Below are 21,547 nucleotides of genomic sequence, written 5' to 3'. Positions count from 1 at the left end.
TGATTAGTTCAAAATAGATCAATTTACAAAGGAACAATAAATTTAGCATAAAAAATTATATTAAAAAAAAAAAAAAAAAAACTTACTTAATACAATGATACTTTTGTAAAAAGTTTCAACTTTTGAATAGTAAAAAGAACAGAGATAACTTATCATTAGGAATTAATAACCATTCCTAATCTGATCAAAGTGATTGATTGAAAATAATCAATCATCGATGTTAACCTTTGTCAATATTAGTTGTTATTTTGTGCTACTTTATCACTGCATTCAGTTTTATTTGAATTTGGAAAGAGTAAAAAATGTTAACAATTAATTAAATAGTTGTTTTATAAGTTAAGTTATAACAAAGAAAAATGATAATTTGATAAACAATTTTGTTTTATCATAAAGCAATTTTGCTTTTCTTTCAGATTCTTTATGCTAATTATTTTAATTTTCCTTATTATTTCCAATTGTTTTGCTGTGAAATGGATCGATTCAAATGCTTCATCGGATATGAAAAAAGGAACAGAAATAGTGATGAATCATACCGATGCATTAACTCGAGAAATCTCGACGATTGATCAATCGAAACAAGAATCACCGGAACTTATTTTCGTTCATACTGTTAGTGTATCCGTTTTCTTTTTTTTTTCTCTCATTACATATATTTTGCTATTCTTAATTTTAATCAATCAATATTTAATTTAAATATTTTAAATAGAATTTAAATAAGTTGTATTTTTAATTACGATAGTTATGGAGACATGGTGATCGAGGACCGTTAATAATATATCCGAATGATCCGTACAATGAAACGGTATGGCCAAACGGAATTGGTGAACTTACCGAGGTTAATTTAAAGAAGTTTTTATTTTTTTTTTTTTTATTTCATTTTTTTATGGCAAAAAATATTAATAAATAATTTTTTAAGGATTATTTTCAATGATTAAATATTTTGAAAATATTTTTAAAATATTCTCGTATAAAATTTAATTTTTTTGCAAAATTCTTTGTCATTCTTACAGATTGGTATACGACAACTATTTCAAGTTGGAAAACGTTTCTATCAACAATACATCAATTCAACGTCACCATTTCTATCAAAAAATTATTACAATAAAGAGGTGTAAATTTATCAAATTAATTTTTTTTTTTTTGTTTAGAAAAAAAAAAAATAAGAAAAAGAAAAAAAAAAAAAAAAACAGGAAAAAATTTTAAATTTACACTTTACATCCTTTCATTCATTCATTCATTTAATTAAAATTAATTTAGCGAAATTAAAATTAAACAAAAACTTAATGGGGCAAAATTAATAATTAATCCTTCATGCTATGAATAAACTATGAAAAGTTGAATTTGAAAAATTTTTCTTGTAGATATATATTCGAAGTACAGATGTTAATAGAACTATTACAAGTGCAATGGCAGTCTTAGCCGGAATGTTTCCGAATGGAATTGCCGGAAAAGATTATCCAAAAGAAAGTGATGAAGTAAATTGGCCACGCGGTTGGATACCAATACCCATTCATACGATTGAACTTAAACATGATCATGTATGTGTTTCAGTATTTGTCATAATTCAGGAAAACGAATTGAAATAGGAAAAATGAATTTATTTAATAGTTTCTATTTGAGGCAAATTTGCATTGCATTGCATTACATTGTATTGCATTGCATGCTGCATGCTCAACTTTTTTGGCATGTTAACGTACTTTAATATTTATATATCAATTAAGTTATTATGAAGTAATTCCTGCTACAATATGCAAATTATGAATTATGAACAAATTTTATGACTATATCAACTATGTTAATATGCAAATAATAGTTTCTATTACAATAAGCAAATTACTACTAATAGTAATTTTACTGAGCAATTAAAAATTTGAATTAATTAAAATGGGTTGAATAGTATTCATGTATATTCTATGCTAGACAGGTAATCCATTTTATCATTGTATTCGAGCAGAACTGCTGGAAAACGAAGGATATGAAAGCAATGTTTTTCGTGAAACGATAGCAAAATACAAGGTAAATTAGATTTTGAAATGTGACAAAGTGGGGACAGTGAGGACAAGAGAAAATTGAAATAAAAGAGAAAAGAATTATAATGAATAATGGCGGTATTTGATCAATTGTAATCTCATTTTTACTCATAATTAAATTCAATTTTTTTTTCTTTTTCTTTTTGAATTTGTTAACTTTTCAATTTATTAATTTTTCTAATTTAAATTCGTTTTTTTTTTTTTTTCTTTATTTTTCAGCTATTTTTTCATTTCTTTCCTTTTTTATGTTTTTTTTTTTGAATAAACTCACGGATACTTACATAATTAATTAATTAATTATTTTTTTTTTCAGAATTGTGTTCTTTGTAAATTACAATCTTTTGCACAAGTTTTTTTCATTTATTATTTTGCATGTATATATAAAATGATAAAATTAAGGATTTGTTGGCATATTTGTCGAATATGACAGGTTATCAAAACCTTCAACCGAACGATAGTTTCAATTTCATTTTTGATGCTTTAATAGTTGAAGTAAGTATCAAACTAGTATTTAATTAATTAATTAATTGATTTATATATTTTTCTAAAAGTCATTTTTCTTTAATAATACTATAATATGCAAATTGAATAAGAAGAATATTATTTTATTAATATTCTGATATTTTATAGGCAAAATATCAAATATTTCTTATCAATACTACATTTTTTGCTAAGATATAACATTTCCGATTTTTTAATTTCACTTTTTTTCTTTTTTTTTTTGATACCTTTCAGGATATATAGTTTATGCTTTTTTTTTTTTTTAATTACAGCGTTTTCATAATTTGAAATTGCCAGAATGGTTTACAAAAGAGATTGAAGAACAAATGAAAGCTTTGTATACTGAAATACGAAAATATCGGTAAATATAAAAAATTAATTAATTACCTATTATCATTGCAAAATTTAACAGTTTTCTTTTGTTATATTACCAAAATTGTTTGTTAAATTACTAAAATAGTAATTTTGATGCAATTTTGAATTTCTGAATTTTTTTTTTTTTTTTTTTCAAATTCAACATTTTAGTTTCTTGTTGCAATTTCATTACAGCTCTCATTAACAACTTTAAAATTTTGGTTTGTTTTTAGAATATTTTAAAATTTAAAATGTTAAATTGATTAAAGATTTGGAAATGCAAAATATTTTGGCTCAAGCGGTAGACTAATTCGATTACGTGGAGGTGCCATATTGAATGGTATCATTGATAAATTACAACAGAAATGGGAATGCTTAAATGATAATAGCAGCAAATGTATTTGGTACAAACGTATCAAATTCTATGGATTATCCGCTGTATATTTAAAATTCAGTATTAAATTTAAAATTTAGCTGCAAATTTGAACTACCGAACCATAAATTATGGTCTAAATTAAAATTGCAACTTTCAAACTTAAATTTTGACTTTTAATTTTTTAAATTTCCAAATTTAATGAACCTTTTTTTCTGTAAAAAATTTCACAAATTAATTCACCTCTTTTCAATTTTTGAAGTAAAATGTCAAATTATAGCATGATGTGACAATTTCCGCATTATTGGTCGCATTAGGAATAAATTCTCAAAATATGGACATCTATCATCCACAATATGGTGCTACCGTATTTTTCGAACTTTACCGATTTAATAACCAACCTTACGTCAAAGTTTGTCATTAAAGTTATTTGATTGAGAAAAAATTAACAAATTGTAAAATTACTAATTAAAGTTTGAAAATAAAATGAAAAAATAAGAAATAAACTGAATTTTAGATGTAAATTTTTTAATGGTTTTCTTTTTTTTTCCCAAAATAAATTGATACGACACTTTCATTAGTTAATTGTTTTTAATAGATGAAAAAATATTATTATAATATCAAACAGATCAATTTTTATTTGTCAACAAAAATTCCTCCGCTTTATGAAGACATTTGGTTTAGTTCAGATAAAATAAATTGAGATAAATTTTAAAAAGAAAATTTCGAGTAAAAATTAAAATTATATTAACAATTTTTTCTTATGTATTTTCTCACTTATTCCGAATTATATGACCTCATTTTGCTTAACAATTCTCTCATATTTCAATTAATTATACTTTCAGTTTCTTTATTCAAATATTTATTCGGATGAACCACAATCAATAACTCATTTCATACGAGGATGTCCACTAACATCTGACCTTTGTCCTTTGGAAGAATTTATCATTGCACAGAAAGATCATTTGCCAGCAACAGATATTGAGAAAGAATGTCACGAAAAGATGTAATAAATAAATATATGCGACGAAGTCAAAGGTTACATTCTGAAATGATTTCATTTCTGTTTTATTATTATTCAATAAAATAAAAACTTTTTTTCTTTTTATTTCAATTTTATATTAATCTTTTCTCGTAATAAATTATTGTTAATTCTAATTATCACAATTTTAACCATAATCAATTAATGTTAGCCAATAATAATTTATAATTTATTAAAATATTTTGAAATACGTACAAACTATTTTAAAAACAAAAATATAAAATACATTATGACATACCATATTGTATTGTGTTGTATTTATCATATCATATCATATCATATCACATTGTTTCATTACATGTTATTGTTGTAAAAATATGATACGAAACTTTGATAAATTTTGATAGATTAATAATTTTTATGAATAAAAACATTCACTAATTCTTTTATCGTTTTCAAAACATTCAAAATGAAATTTGCATATTGATAGATCCGTCATAAATGAATGATAAGGAATGTAAGAACAATGATATTTCAATGTAACTAAGCCTAATACAATGATTAGTAGCAATAGATGAAATATTTTAATTCTATCTAAATCTAAAAACTTTATAAAATTACTTCCATAAGTAATTTTTTTTCCCACAAAAAAGTTTTCTTTTTTTTTTTTTGCAAAACTTTTTTTTAAATTGTTGCTTTATTTTAATTATTACAAAACAGAATGTAACAGTTAAAATTAATAGATCTGTCATAAATAAATGATAAGGAATGTAAAAAACAATGCTTATTTTTTATGAACAAATATTTATATTATTAAAATTTCCAATTATATTTGATTCGTTTAAGAATTTCATTAAATATATGAAAATATTTGAAATGATTGAATATTTATTTCATATACAATGCATGTAAATGAAAATGATAAATAATTAAACTATACAACTTATTATAACTAATTAATAGTTTCATATAATAAAAGCAAAAAAAGAAAAAAACGAATACAATTAAATCTTTTAAAATATATGAGCAAATTATTCATTTTAAGATTAAATTGCCAAAAATATTTTTTAACTGCCTCATTCGTCCATTTTTAAATTCATTGCGCATTTCGATAGTGTGCGCAATTCGTAAATGCTGCTCATGACTATCTAATGTAACCGGTTTCCATACAAATGGAAATGCATAATCCATTTTATCATTGATAATATTTGGATTACTAAAAATAATTTGAAAAAAAAAAAAAGAATTATTTGCTAGAAATTTTTAAAAATTTGAATTTAATTTCAAATAAATTAAAATCGAATTAGCAAAATAATCTATGAATGTATCCAATGATTCATATAAAATATAAAACAAATTGTCTGTAGTATTAAAATTTATTTTATTTGAAATAAATTTCATATTAATAATTATATGATAAATTAATTTTGAAATGATTAGATAATATTGAGAAAAAAAAAAATGGAATGTTCGAATTCCTAACTAAATTAATAATCTAATTTGAACTAAATCAAAATTCCAACTTTTCATCTATCACATATATTATAATTATTGAAATTATCATATTAAGATCAAATAAGAGATTATTCATTTTTATAGAAAGTAGACGTATTTAAAAAACTTTTTGCTTTTAATTTATTTGAATGATGAAGTGAACAAATTTTAGTTTTCAGTAAAATATGAAATTTTTTTAATAAAGTCGAAAGCAAAGGATTGAAGCATTCATAAATTGTAATTATCACTTTATTTTATTTTATCAATAGCAAATATGAAAAAGATGATTAATAATAAACAATGTACACTTAATATTTTCTTTTTTTTATATATATTTTAAAAGATTTTAAATTTTTTTAATTTTTTAAAAGTGCAAAAGAAATGAAACAACAAATGATAAAAATGAGTTTCACTAACCGATATTTAATAAAATTAGCTATCGATTGCGTCAAGAAATGTGTAGTTTGCTTATCAGTTGTTGTTTTAAAAAATGGTGATAAGAAAATGTTAGCATCCAATAAATAAATTAAATCTACTCCATGTGTAGCTGCTAAAATTGAATTATATTAAAATTAATTTTATTTCAAATAGAAATAAAAAAAGAAATTAATTAGATAATAATAATAATAAATAATTATTATCTACAACAAACATTAATAGTTTTATCTCGAAGAAAAAAAAAAAGCATCAAAATACATTCAACAATTCAAGTATTAAAATATATGAATAATTTAATTAATTAGGAATAAATGAAAAGCAGCAAATATACATGAATATTTGTATTCATTATTATATTTATTATTATATTCAAGTATTATTAATTTTTGAATGAATTATAATATAAAAAATTTATTGAACTTTTAAAGAGATAATTTTCTAATTGTACTATTAATAAAATCATTTACAACCATACTCATTTATGAAATTTAAAAATTTTAAAAACCGGAACAAACTTTTGAATGGAAGATAAAAGTTGAGTAAGCCATAACAAGCCGGATTACAATGCTCTAATGAATACATATAAACAGTTTCACCTCGTTCAACTAATTTATCCACATATAATTGTGTCCCATAATTACTAGTTAAATCGCCAAGCATCTGCAATTAGCATATTTAATTTCCGATTAAATTACCAATTTAATTTTATAATTCTCAAGTACAAATTGCTTTTACAATTATATGCTTAACATTTTCATTTTCACTGACAATTACTGCTAATGCAATAATAAGTATCGAGAAATTGTGATGATATGAATCGACTAATCAATAATTTGTTAACAAATGATCGAAGTAATATGTATGATTAAAATTTGAATTAAAATTATCAAATTTACTGCATTTATTGAATGCAAAAAAAAAAAAAAAAATGAAAATAAATAAGTATTATTTTTCAATCTCAGACTAAACTTTAATAGCGCATTTTACAAAAACAATTAGCTATAGATTTAAAATATTGACAATAAAAGTCCTAATTAATCTCATCTATCATACTTTTCCAGTTCATATTTTAGTTTTAGAAAAATTTACCTGAAATTTCTAAGATATACATTCAGTTACTTTTATTAGTTTAAATTTCAAGCATTAATTATTTCAATGTTTAATCTATTTGTTTAATTCATTGATTTTGTTTATATATTTAATTAAATATATTATAGGAATATTTAATAATTTAAAAATTAGAAAATAAAAAGAGCTTGCACGTCACGTCAATAAATGCTCGTTGGACATTTCGACGACTGTTGTTAGCACTGTCACATTTGTTATCACGATTTAAGTAAATTTCACTGATCACTTCTTCAGCATCAATTTCACTTCCTTTCATGCTATTCTTTATCAGTTCAATTCCCATCTTAACATCATCCATATCACATGCCAATCGACCGATTGCTGCTAAAATTTCGATTGAAAAAAAAAACTCTTTTCAGTAGAACACAGTATCAGATTGAAAAATAAAAAATGACCTTTGTCAACGAATGTTTTTGTCAACCTAATTAGATGGCCAATAATATGACTGATTTGTATCTTTTTGCCAATAAATCTGATAGCAAATGAAGCATGTGTTATTCCTAATTATAATTCTTAATTAGATTATTAACTCAAGTGATACGTATAACTGTTAATTAGATAATTCTTGCATTTATTGTACATCGTTTAAAAAAAAAAAAAAAGGGGGAGAGTAAGTCTTAACCAAAAAGTAAGCCTTCATCTTCGGTTAGACCAACAATGGAAGATTTTGTGGGTGATTGTTTTCGAAGTTCAGTAATGGGACACGGCAATAAATCACCATCAATAATCGGTGCTAATGGTAAACGACCAGTGGTAAATAAATCTTTGTTACCAATTAATCTCGAAGCAAATTTTGAAGCGGGTAATTTACGCAAAAATTTTATCATTTTTGCATTATCAGTGCCTGAAATAAAGTGTAAAATGTCATATCAAATTTTTTTAGCAAAAAAAATTTTACATTAAAACTATTAAAAGATGTATTTCAATGTTTGTTTTGCTAAATTATATGATAAAGTTAATAGAGGTAAGAAGGAATAACAAATTTCTTGCCTTGCCAACCTAATTTTCGAGCTTTTTGATGACAATAATCGCTTACAGTTTTAGCATCTGATACTGCCCAGGAACATTCGGCATTACCGCCCAATAATATGATTTGCTTGAAGAGATCTGAAAAATTCATTTAACCCTAAAAATGAAATTGTTGACAATGAACATAAACAGATAAGATATATCGATTGAATTTTTAAAATCTCTAAATCCAGGAATCGATTTAATATTCTTTTAAATTAATTATTAAAATGAAAATGAATAATTTGTCGTGTGAAATATAAAAAATTAATTGATTTTAACAATTCAATGGATATTCGCATTTCTTATAACTAAAATAACTCATTTCATGATTTTATAAAAATATTTCATTTTTAAAGTTAAATAAATATTTGCTAAGATATGTAAAATGTGACAAACCTCGGCTATAAGGTGACAAAGCTAATAGATCAGCAGATGCAGCACCAGCACTTTGGCCAATAACAGTAATTCGATCCGAATCACCGCCAAAATATTCGATATTCTCTTTTATCCATTTTAAGGCCATAATCTAAAAAGTTACTCCATATGTCTAGTTTTCAATTAAATTTGTTAAGTAATTAAAATTTTTATTTGCTTTAAAACAATATATGACAAAGAAAGAAAAAGGTAAAACCTGATCCCAAATGCCAAAATTACCCGGGCAAATCTCATCATTAGTAGTAAAAAAACCAAGAAAGCCAAGGCGATATTGAATTGTTACAACAATAACATCCTTAGATACTAAAAGTCTAAAAGAAATCAGTGAAAATCGTAGAATTTAAATTGCTCAGTTAAATTTAATACTACAATTAACAGATAATAAATGTTTTGGAAAAAAAAAAAAAAAAAAAAAAACGCTGTTTTCTTTTATAATAAGAAATAAAAAATGTGATTTCGCTTAAATGATTGTTTATTTGGTTTCGTTTAAGAATTTTCAAATAAATTTTATCACTTAGCAATTTTCGAGTAATGATATTTTACAGCTGAATCGATCATATAACCACCACCGTGAATGTAAAACATTACCGGAAAACCGCTCTTCTGAATAACAATAATATTAAAAAAATTCCATTAAAAAAAAAAAAAAAAAAAGAAAACTTTGAAAATGTTGAATCAAAATTTAAAACAATTTGAAATTAAATAAGCTCAATTAAAATTATTAATCATATTTCATTTAAATTTAAAATTAATAAAATTCAAGTTATGCAAATATGAGTACTTAATTTTACCAAGAAATATTGTCCTATTACATCGTATTAATTAATTAATTAATTATCAGGATATGGCTTACAAATTCAGGTTGTGGCTTCCATCCCGGTGTGATAATATTCAAATAAAGACAATCTTCATTCTTGCCAACACGTAAATCTATTCGATCCCAAAAAAAATCTTTTTGAGGTGCTCGGCTTCGATATTGTTTGCATTTCATAATGCCAGTCCATGGTGTAATTATTTCAGGTTTCTAAAATAATATATTATGTAGATTTCAATTTATTCTAGGATTTATGAATTTAAAAAAAAAAAAAAAAAACTAAAAAAAAGCAAAAAAAAAAAGAATTAATTGAAATTTTAATTTTAATTAATCTAATTTAATTCATCTCAATTCAAATACATTCTTTTCTGAGGAATTATTTATTTCAAATAATTTAGCAATATTTTAATTGTAACTATAATTGAATTAATAGAAAACAAAAATTACACAACTATAATTATACAAAGTTATTATCTAAATACATTTTTAAAAAAAAAAAAAACATAAAAAAAAAAAAAAGAATGAAAAAAGATTTTTTTTAAGCACTAAACATTTTTAAAAGTTTAACTGAAAATGAAACTAAAATGAAATTTTAAAAAAGATTAAAGATTACAATTTCAATTAACCTTGAATCGACGCTCACCCGTTGGTGGTTTTGCATATGGAATACCAAGGAAAACATTAATAGAACCTTTATTACAATGCAACTGTTTACCTTCAACAATACCACTTCTCGTTTTAACAAATTTACATCTCTCATTTAATTGTATCATTTTAAACTGAAAAAAAAATTTAAAAAAAAAAAAAAAAAAAAAGAAAGAACAAATAATGATCTAAAATAAATAAAATGAATTAATGAATTAAATTAAATTAATTCATTTAAACATTGTACCAAAAAAATTGTTTGTATGAAAAAAATTGAAATTTTATCAATTAAATTTTTTGATTTTCATTTATACAAAAAGACAAAGGACAAAGGGGAAAAAAAAAAAAAAAAAAAGGACAAAAGAGATGATTGACTTCTTTTTTTAATTTTAAAGAATAAGCAATGAATTAACACATTTTAAAAATCAACGCAATTGAAAAAGAAAAAAAAAACAGAGAGAGAGAGAGAGAGAGAGAGAGAGGGAAAAAAAATGAAAGAAAGAAATATTTACGACAGAGGGTGTAACCATTTTTTGATATATTAATTTTATACAATAATATAATGTCCTTGCTTCTTCCATTTTTATTTCTCAATTATTCCAAAAAAAAAAGTAATAATTGAATTAAATTACTCCAAAAAAAAAAGTAATAATTGAAAAAATGGTTTTTTTTTTTTTTTTTGAAAATGTGAATTTAATTGTTAAATATTAAGAATATACACAAATCGTTAATATAAAATAGGAAAAAAAATGTTTTTTTTTTTTTAAATAAATATTAAAATGCATCATTAAATTTAGCAATTTAACTTCTTTCAATTTACCAGTTAATAAATTTGCTAGTTTAACAATTAAATTTAAAATAATTAAAGTGTTTCAAAAAAAAAAAAAAAAGAATTTGCGAAAAATTAATTTTATTTCAAATTTGAAAAAAAAAAATAATAGAAAAAAGAAGGAAAAAAGCCAATAATAGGTAAATATAACAAATAATAGAGAATAAGTGTTGTTTTCCTTTTTTCTTCACTATAACAAAAATTAATAAATTTTTGATTATAGAAAAGATAAACGAATAATCTTATCTTTTCATTTCCTTTTTTATATTTCTTATTTTTTATACAAAATTAAAATAGAACTAAAAATGATAATCCTAAATTGTTATCACGATTAATAATCATTAATATTATAGCAATACCATACACACATACAGACACATACAAACAGTGATTTGTTGTTATCAAATAGATCAATAATAATATCATGAAATGGGCAACAAATCAATAGTTTTATAACAATGGAACTGATAATGATAAATAAATTAAAAATAGATTTGTCGTTGATAACAATCAAAAATAATCAGCAATGATGGATAAAATAACCTGTTAATTTAGGCAATATCGAAGTAATTCATTACAACAAATAATGTTTGTTTATTAATTTGTCATAAAACTTGTTTGTATCATTTGATTATTAATTTGTCATAAAACTTGTTCAAATGAAATGAAATAGAATTTTTAAACAATCAAAATTATAATTTCACTCTTTATCATCATATTCAGGTTAAAATACATGAAGCAAAATTTCTAAATTAAATTTTTATTTATTTATTTATTTTTTCGTTGATATCTATTTTTTCTATCATTCTTTTATCACTATCTTATTTGCATAATTTGGATAAATAATCATATAATGTTGTTATAGTAAAATATATTTCACATTAATCAAATTTTATCAAAAAAAAAAAAATAAGAAAAGCAAAGCAAAAATGGACTAATCAATAGCCGTGAAAAATTTTTAATTATTAACCTATGGAAGCACATAAATTGATAAATGCATAAAATAAAAGTTCAATTTTTATTAAAAAAAAAAAAAAAATGTTTATCTAATAAAAATCAAAAATTGAAATTGTAATGAAGAAAAAAAGATTTTGTAAGACGAATTGAATTTGTATGAAATATTTAAATTAATGATTTGATTATTTTATATATTTGAGTAATTAATACTTTCTAAAACAAGATTTCTAAATATTTATCACGCATACACGATAATAATTCTGAAAAAATGATATAAGTGAGGGAAAAAGAACTTGTTCCATAAACAGAAATATTTTTTGTTATTTTAAATCATTTGCTTAGCAACTGGTTATGAAAACCAGAAATGGAAAAAGAAAAACGAAAAAGATAGATTAATTACTTCTAGATATGACTAAGAAAATGTAGTTTTTTTCTTATTCCAAAACAAGATGTAACATTTTAGGAGAAAAATTTAGTTTAAATTTACAAAAAATTTTGAAACATTTAACAAATTCAAATAATTCTTATTTAGTATATAAATTTTTTCGTTTTTTAACTGAAAAAAGAATGGAAAAAAGGCAAACTATTAAATGTATATCAAATGTAAATTATGATTTTGTGCATTTTTTATTAAAATAGTTAGTAAATTGCAAAAAGTATAAAGGATACAAATTGAAATTAAAATTTTATAAATTGTAAAATAAAAAAAAAAAATTGATGAAATAAAAAGAGAATTGCAGTAATTTCCTATAATCAAATTGATGAACTAATTATTACTACCTGAATAATATTATTTATTTTAAAACACTGACAATGCGGTTTACAAAAAAAAAAAAAAAAAAAAAAAAAAAAGGAAAGTAAATTTATAATTTAAAAAAGAGAAATTCTGTTTCGCAGGAAGTAGAATTGAAAGTAATTTTGAAATTTGGTACACACAAAATTTCTATATTTGAGTAACTACAAATCGTTCTTTTTTAACTCTTTTAAAAGAAAAAAAAAAGGTTTTAAACTTTCAATACTTTATTCTAAGGATATATTTTTGTGAATTTCAAACAATGATAACTTACTTAATCGATCATCTGAATTCCTAGCATATCACAAACACAATCAACCACTCAGTATCATTGTGATTGATCACTGCAATCACATTTTTCCGTTTTTTTATTTAATCAATTCTTACTTTTTTGATTCTCATACTTTTGTAAAAATAAAATGAAAAAATTGCAAAGAACTTGTTCGATTTTATTTGAAATTTAATCAGTATTTAGATTTAAACATTTATTAATGACTGAAACCTCCTCGATTTTCAGAAAAAAAAAAAAAAAGGAAATATAAATTCTTTTTTACAAATGTTAATTTCATTTCAGTTGTACATTCTCTACGATTTAGATCGATCGCTTTTTAATTCGCCACTTTTTACATTTCATCAGACTTTCTTCTTCGCCTTATGTCTTACTTTTCATTCTGTTATTACATTGAACAGACAACTGTTTCCCTTTTGATAAACCGTTTTCTTCTTCAAATATTAAACATAAAATCCCAATTAAATCTTTCCAATTTTTTGTTAAAAACAAAAACTAAAGTGAAAAAAAAAATATTATTTGAAGATTCAATTGCAATTAATGTAATTCCCATTTCAAATGAACATTTCATCTATTTTTCATTGTGTAGTTTGAAGATCATAGTTGAAAACAAATCATAGCGCTATACTGTTGTTACCATACAATTAACCAATCAATCATCCTAATTACCAAACCAAACAGATAATTATTACAAAAAAAAATTTGAAAAAATAAAAATAAAATCCCCGAACACAATAACAAACAATTCACAATTGTTGTTCTGTGAATGTTTAATAGATTAACTTCAACAGCTAAACATTACTGTAAGTGAAAATCAAAATAGAGCAAAAAAGGAATGCTTTAAAAATTTTATTTTATCCAAAAGCTCATCTTAACCTAATCCTCTTTCAGTATTATTTTCAAATACTACCTTTACCTTTTTTTTTTTATGAATTAGATTTTTCTAAAATTACTTCATTAGAATGCTCTGAAAATTATTTCTGTGAAATATTTACCTATGATTATAAAAAATTACATCTTACAATTCATGATAATGTTCATAGAAAAAAAAAAAAACAAACAGGAATCTATATGCATAAGCATTACAGAAAAGCAGACATATAAAAGATAACTAAAATAATGAATATCATTCCTTAATTACACATCTTTAATACACAACAATGAAATAGAGGAGATGAAATTACATGAGATAGCATTTAATATAATTCCAATCAATAAAATAAATAAGAAAAGCAACAGAACTCTCCCTAAAATGGTAAGAAAACAGTGATGAAATCATAAAGAAACATTGTCAATATCTTATGATATTTTAAAAATAAAATCGTTTTAATAAGTGATAAACTCGAATATCCTGGATTTAAGATCAACTGAATTATTTTCTGGAGCAAGATAACTGCGAAAACATATAGTTACTATCCATCATTTTCCTATAACAATTTTCTTTTGCCTAAATTCCATTCCTATAAAATTTTAATCCTATGTCCACACAACCATTCCGTCCTAAACGATAACATTCTTCCGTTTTTTAAAAGAATGAAAGGAAACCAAACCTCAAGTAATATCATCCTTGGCATAGAGATATTTAAAAATTTATGTTTCAGAAAAGATTATGGATAAACTTCTAAAAGATTATGGACCTACACATTACTGAGTTGTTCACTAAGTTGCTCGATAATACCGTTATTATCTAAAACATTGTTAATCGCAATCGTAGCAGCATAATCCATTGACCGATCTCCATATGCAATATTCTCAGGAAATTGATTTTTGACTGTCTAAAAATGAAATGCTTTCAATATATTTTATATGAATACAAACTAACGACAATAAGTATAAATAGTTTACATTATTATAAAATTGAACTTTTTAGAATAATGCTCCTTTGTGAAATTGAATTATCGATTAAACCCAATCAAAATTACTAAAATAAATTTTAAAACATGATATATAATGTGAAAAAAATTATACAGAATGTCCCATATTTTCTGCTCTATTGAAACTAGCGCTTGTTGCAGAGTGACAGAAGCCATCCTTTTCAGCAAACTGTGCAGATTTTCCGAAGCTAACCTGTGGGTTTATACATTTATTACTGAAAAACACGGAATTATGTATGAATGTGATAGAAGGAATTATAAGAAAGTATGCATGTAGATAACTTATGCTCTTTTTGCACCTAAAATTACTCTATAATCTTGACTATGAGAAAAGATAAGTTGCGAGAGGTTTCAAAAAGATAAGTTGCGAGTTGCGAGAGGTTTCAAAGATCAATAAATTAATAATCACTTTGTATTCATTTGTTCCACATCAAAGCTATTTGCGTACGAAAAATTATTGATACTTGCTGAATCATCCGTTCTTATCTGCAACTTTAATGTAAATTTATTTAAAAAAGCGGTCGATAAATCTAGGATCAATTGATCAAATTTTCTTAAGTGAAATACTTCAATGACTTAATTGATCAACTTATTGTCTAGTTGAATTCACCTAAATTTATTCCAATAAATGGAACAAAATCAAAGTTATAGATGAATAATAGAAAAAAGCAAAAATTATGCATCACGTTAGTGAAGTCCACATTTTCGTAGGAACGTTCATGAATAAATAGGCATTTGGCTCCATAGGGACAATAATTCCATTTGCTAAAATTTCTGCACAACTGAGTTTTGTATTTCGGATGAATCTACAAAACAAAAACAAAAAAAAAATATCAAGTGCTACACGAATTTCTCAATGTCATACTTCAGGTACCTTACACCATTACCTGAATAACTATCATGATTGCAAATATATCAGGAGATTTCTATCACTTATTATCAGATAAAACCACATAACCTTGAACTTACCAGATGTCATGTCTAAATTATCCAAATTCATCTCAAAACTTTCCAAATTCTCAATAAGCTCTTCACTTTACCTGAGGTGGCAGACGAAGTTCCCTCTCACCATGTGCAAAAATGCATGCGTCTCCATAAACACATTTTTTTGTCTCTCGGAATGTTTTACATAAAGATGTTTTGTAAGATCTCTTCTTCGAACGTTCTGGAATGAAAGTGTGAAAACACACAATTGCAGATTGTGATGTAATAGGCCTAATCGAAATGCAATATTACTAATAGCTGAATGAGCATTTAATTAAGAATTCATCTATAGTCTATTCGAAAATGAAAATCATATGAGGATGGAAAGTCATCTTTCGATTCAACGATAGAATTTACAGAAGAGACACCAAAACGAACGATGCAATGATGTATATCACTGAGTGTCGATAACTTATAAAACCGAAAATTTGAATGTGCTGCCATAATTTCTTTTATAATTATAATTATTAGAGAGGAATAGAAAATTTTCTTGAAAACTTAGTCCTGCCTCATTTTTTATGGCACCTTTTTATGGCCTCACTATGATTCGCACTATTCGCTGAATATAAACAAATTTAGCTTTGCCCCTTTTTTTCTTTTGCTTACATTATCGGCAGTCAACATCAGCGGATAATTAATGACCTTGTAGAAAAAACTAAGCAACAAATTAATGCAAGACAAGGAGGTTACGGTAATGGAAGGATGTAATCTTTCTTATTGTGCTCCTTTGACCTAATGCAATTTCCCTGCCTCTACAATCAATAAATCCATAAGACATTAATTGAATATAACACAAAAGTCAAACAGCTTTAACTTTTTAATGACTTCCGATTTCTCTTTCCCTCTTCCAATAAAAAAAAAATCCAACAAAACATAGGAATATATTACACTAACCTATCTGTCATATCTACCAAAAATATCATCCCGTCAATGAAATATTCATACCAATGATAAGACATCCTATCTGGTTGCGAACACTAAGGATCCTTGAATTTATAAACATTTCCAATTTAATAGCAATAAAGTAGAAATAAAAAATGCCACCTACAATATTCTAGCAGTAGATGGCTTACCCTTTTGAAACTCTTTACGTTCCACATCCGTTAAGGCTTGCCAAACAGATTTGCATGGACGTATAGGTCTTTTGCTGTCTTCAGACGGGGCAAGACTGCGCTTCTGAAACTTACAAAAATTGATAATCTAAAAAGATCTCAATTAAAGTTCATCTCAACATCGTTTTAAAATAATTTTTTTTCAAATATCTGAATTAAATTTTACGGTAAGAAAGGAAAAAAAAAAAAAAAAAAAAAAAACGACAAGTATGTTGGAAAGACTGAATATAATACACTGAAATAAATTTGCATTAGATCCGTAATATTAGAGATTGCTTTATCTCAATAATTCCTAAATAAATACTTCAATTAAGAAATCTTTTATCCAATACTCATTTGCATTATCAAGAATTTTACAATTTGTTAATAAATATATGAACTCCAACTCTTACTATGTAAAGAGAGATCTTTACTAACCATTTCATTTCTATTCTATACTTGGATTAGCGATATTCTCTATCTTAACAAAATAAAGAATGGTTTCAAACACCGCCTTCTCTGAAAGGCATTCCTTTTTCGGCTCTACAGACTACTCAATCAGATCCTATTTTGTTACAAAGCACATCTAATTTCATCTTTTCTCTATCACCGTGATATCACACATTTGCTTATTTCAAAATTAACTACTCATTGCATCCCTTATACATTTGCCTATCGTATCTATAACATTCAAAAATATTTGAATTATTTATACGTTGCACAAACAAACCATACCGTTGTGCAGAAAATATCACACTAGTAAATATCCATTATTGAAAGAAAAAGAAAAAACGAGAAAATTTTAATGTTAGACCTAATCCCAGGTAAAAGATGCTATCAAAATATAGAAATAATCTCTCAAGATAAGAAAGATATCACTGTCATAATTGGAAAACAAAGCACGGGCTACCAGGAAAGAATGAGATACTAGTATCAAGTTACTCACATCAAAAGAAAACAAATCTAAGCTTATAACTACAATTATGTAAATGTAAGAATAAGTAACTTAAATGAAGCTTTCTTTGAAAAGCCAATTACGTGGCCCACTTTTCATATTCGGATGGCGCTAAATATGTTTCATATATAAACGACTAATCATTTTTTAAATTTCTTGAACTAAATTTCACTATTCATAGCGAAGATCATTAAGTCACATATAATATTCTCAAACAGACAAGAATCCTCCAGAAAACAAAATCCTTCTGTCTACAATAAAAAAAAAAGAAAATTCAGGCAGTAAGTAAATAAGGTATAACATTTACTTCAAACGTTCTTGAAAAATTTGGGTTAATTCTGGATAGATCAATATAATTTAGCTTGCCATGAGTGATGAAGTACATTCTGAAATAAAATAATGAATAGAACTGTTAAAAATCATGATGAAGAATTATATTTTATTGACTTCGATGAACAAATTATATAAAGCGAATTAATCATGGGGACAATGATATCATCTTATTGTTCATTGGCCATAAAATTAATTACTGTATCAAGAAACATAGCAGTTTTTAAATGGTCGACGATTTATGACTCCATTGTTTCGATACTTAACTGATTGGTACATATGTTCCTCCATCTTAAGAAGTACACAACGAGCAAAACTATTGGCTAAATTTGCCTTATTATATAAAGCTTCAACTTTTATGGAAATCGAAACTCCGCTGATTCAAATTGTGTACTTGTGATTCGATTAAAATATCTAGCAAGAAATTACTGCATGAAAAACTTGATGTTAACCCGAAAAAAAAAAAAGATAAAAGGAAAAGACAAGGATTCAACCTGTTTGGATCTTCTTGGTTGAAATATGTCATATGTCGTTCTATACCGTACGTTTGATATAAGAAATCCCAAAATTCCATTGCCATAGGCACCATACTAAACTGTTGTGCCCACAGATCTTGTTCCTCCTTTTTGGAATGTACCACTGCAGCCATCAGAAATATCAGAAATCACAAAAGCATAAGCATAAGCAAAAATTAAAAATAAATCTGAAATTCGCCGATTAAAGAAATATTCAATAATATAAGTGACAGAAATCATTCAGGTTTCCTAATATTGGCATGAAATTAATCTTAGTATGTACAACATTTCATGACTTCGTGTCATATCTTAAATCTTTTGAACAATTTTGACCGCATCTACAATGCTTTTAAAGAGAATCTAGTTCCTTTATGCACTGTCTGTAAAATCCAACACAATAATATCAATAACTGCTATCTCATCTCAAAATATTACCGCGATTCCATGATCGCTTTCATAAGAGTAACTAACAACAATTCAGCTTCTGCGTTTTTTCATTCAAAAAGATTTACTACTTCTTCTCTCTTCGGATGAAAACTTAATGTAAGTGCTATCTTTCAACACAAAGTAATGATAAAGATACACAAACAATACCAAAAATGAGAAACTAACCGAGTCAACTATACACATGTCGACCTTAAGCTTTCAACCTTAAGCCTGCATGATATCAAAAGACCACAACACATATGAGATAATGCTTAGCATAATTCCAGTAACAGAGCAATCTCACGCTCTAACATAATTTAACAATGATTAACAAGATGGAACAACCAACAATTCCTACTACAGTACCTAATCAATCATATTCCCACATTGTGGCACTGATTTTAATTCTTATTAAACAGCTGATTTGATACACGACCAAGCACTTTAAATCGGAGAGAAATTAACTGAGCGATAGACTAAGATTAACAATACATTTATGCTATTTCCTGTCTTCGCTTTCTCATCACTCAAAGGACAAATGATTTACGATGACGGAATCCTTTTAATGAAACCAACACAAAGAAAAGCGATGGTTACGGTAGGAGCATAATAGTAAATTTCACGAAAAACATTCAAACAAAGAAACTTACTATTTGTGGTAAATTAAGTCATAAACGATCGCTGACATACAGAAGTTGAAGTTATATTTGATTCGCTCACTGTTAGTAGCATGATTTATTGATTTGTATATTAGGAGTATGAAAACAGTTGAAAGTGATTTCTGAAAAAATTATATCACAGAAATGTGTACATCTATGAATTTCCCATAATTTATGAGATAATGATTTTTAATTATTTACGAGTATCAACCAAATTTGTCATCGGTTTATATCACGAAATTACTAATTGTTAGGAAACGAAAAACCTCAAGTCTGCTATCTTTGACCTCATTTAACCCTTTCTCCAGAACTTCGCGCCGAACATTTCAGAAATTTCTATTCAAAGATACTGATATATTTCGTGTTAAATCACCAATCAAAAATACCAACCATCATAATTTCAAATCCAAAACTACACCACGGTCACTGCTAATCCATCATCACAAACACTACCCTCACAATCGATCAATTCACTAAAGTTAAAAAAAAGAAGGCATATTGTAAATCGGAATAATACCACTAATGTAAGTAAATATATCTTTAAGAGTTTCTTTGCGATTGTAACTTCTTCAGATTATATATATAAGGAAACAATGCTCGGAAGTTTCAATTAAAAAAAAAAAAAAAAAAATTGGACAAATGTTCAATGTTGAAAAGCAAGAAAAAAAAAACAAACAGAAATGTGCAGAATTTCACAGTAATAAACCTTTCAGAATGATAACATTTTATACTTCATACAATGAAAATAAATGTAATACAGCACAAAGTAAGTAGTAATGAAAAGCAATGAATAAACAAATAATTAAATCTTATGCTGACTGGAAAAGAAATTCGGTAATGTTATTAACCAACAGTCAGTGAATATGCATCATTAAATCAACTCAAATATAAAAATACAACACACATGAAAATAATAAACAGATGATGATATACTTTCTTGATGAATTTTGAAACTGAAACATGAATCTAGAATTTGTCAATTTTGCTTATTCTTTCATCTAAAATTTCACACACATAATTCTAAAATTTCGAAATTTCATATCTCTTTCGCAATTCATTACCGAATAAAATATTTGGCAAACCAAATCCGAAAAAAAAAAAAAAAAAAAACATAAACGGATTTGCCAACTAGTAGAAAAATAATGTAAATAATTTGTAAAGAAAACAGAAATATAAAAGAGTAAAGTATAAATGATTGTTCTACGAACCATTCTGAAATAAAAAGTAACGACACACACACAATGATATACACAACATGATATAAGTATGGTACTGAAATGGATGAAAAGTGAAACGTATAACCCAAAAATTTACATATTGAAAAGAAAAATGATAAGATCAAACCGATGCATATTATTGAATACAAAAAAAAAAAAAAAAAATCAGCACATATAGCTAGGAGTAAAATGACGATATCTGACAATGAGACAGGATAAGCGATTTAAAATAAATACAAAAATAAAATATTTACATATGAATGCATTGTGTCCGAATATGTTACAGGAAGCTTTGTTTCGATGAGATGTACAATTTAGTAAATGATAGGCTACTCACATGGAAAAGCAGCCCAACAGGTTGCAATTCATAAGTATTCCGAAAAAAATGAAAAAGATGTCGACGAACAATATTTTCGAAGAATT

At 25.0% G+C, this 21,547-nt stretch overlaps 3 protein-coding genes across 4 annotated transcripts; 1 reads left to right on the top strand and 2 right to left on the bottom strand.

Annotated features, from left to right (window-relative positions):
* Positions 1–420: 420 nt before the first annotated feature.
* On the top strand, positions 421–4,268 carry Bm8502 (Uncharacterized protein; the record flags this gene model as incomplete). The annotated part of the gene is made up of 10 exons (XM_043082496.1): positions 421–609; positions 740–835; positions 1,011–1,109; positions 1,362–1,538; positions 1,921–2,016; positions 2,430–2,522; positions 2,804–2,892; positions 3,155–3,323; positions 3,539–3,670; positions 4,104–4,268. 10 exons carry the CDS (start codon positions 421–423, stop codon positions 4,266–4,268), a joined length of 1,305 nt encoding a protein of 434 aa, XP_042938430.1.
* Positions 4,269–5,275: 1,007 nt separating this feature from the next.
* Positions 5,276–10,333, bottom strand: Bm3383 (Uncharacterized protein; the record flags this gene model as incomplete). The annotated part of the gene is made up of 11 exons (XM_043082495.1): positions 5,276–5,456; positions 6,152–6,284; positions 6,688–6,832; positions 7,440–7,624; positions 7,923–8,144; positions 8,300–8,407; positions 8,708–8,837; positions 8,943–9,057; positions 9,261–9,349; positions 9,600–9,770; positions 10,187–10,333. 11 exons carry the CDS (start codon positions 10,331–10,333, stop codon positions 5,276–5,278), a joined length of 1,626 nt encoding a protein of 541 aa, XP_042938429.1.
* A 4,377-nt stretch (positions 10,334–14,710) lies between these two features.
* On the bottom strand, positions 14,711–18,956 carry Bm7312 (the record flags this gene model as incomplete). 2 transcript variants are annotated; one of them, XM_043082493.1, is made up of 8 exons in its annotated part: positions 14,711–14,848; positions 15,042–15,162; positions 15,357–15,433; positions 15,634–15,753; positions 15,988–16,112; positions 17,005–17,107; positions 18,285–18,363; positions 18,802–18,956. In XM_043082493.1, 8 exons carry the CDS (start codon positions 18,954–18,956, stop codon positions 14,711–14,713), a joined length of 918 nt encoding a protein of 305 aa, XP_042938427.1. The 2 variants fall into 2 exon arrangements, with proteins under 2 accessions (XP_042938427.1, XP_042938428.1); XM_043082494.1 differs by having other exon boundaries at positions 14,761–14,848; positions 15,042–15,140.
* Between the last annotated feature and the right edge of the window lie 2,591 nt (positions 18,957–21,547).

Source organism: Brugia malayi, assembly GCF_000002995.4.
Source record: "Brugia malayi strain FR3 genome assembly, contig: Bm_v4_Chr4_scaffold_001, whole genome shotgun sequence".
Taxonomy (NCBI): Eukaryota; Metazoa; Nematoda; class Chromadorea; order Rhabditida; family Onchocercidae; genus Brugia; species Brugia malayi.
The sequence above is the reverse complement of the archived record's forward strand: the minus strand, read 5'-3'. Positions and strand labels throughout refer to the sequence as shown.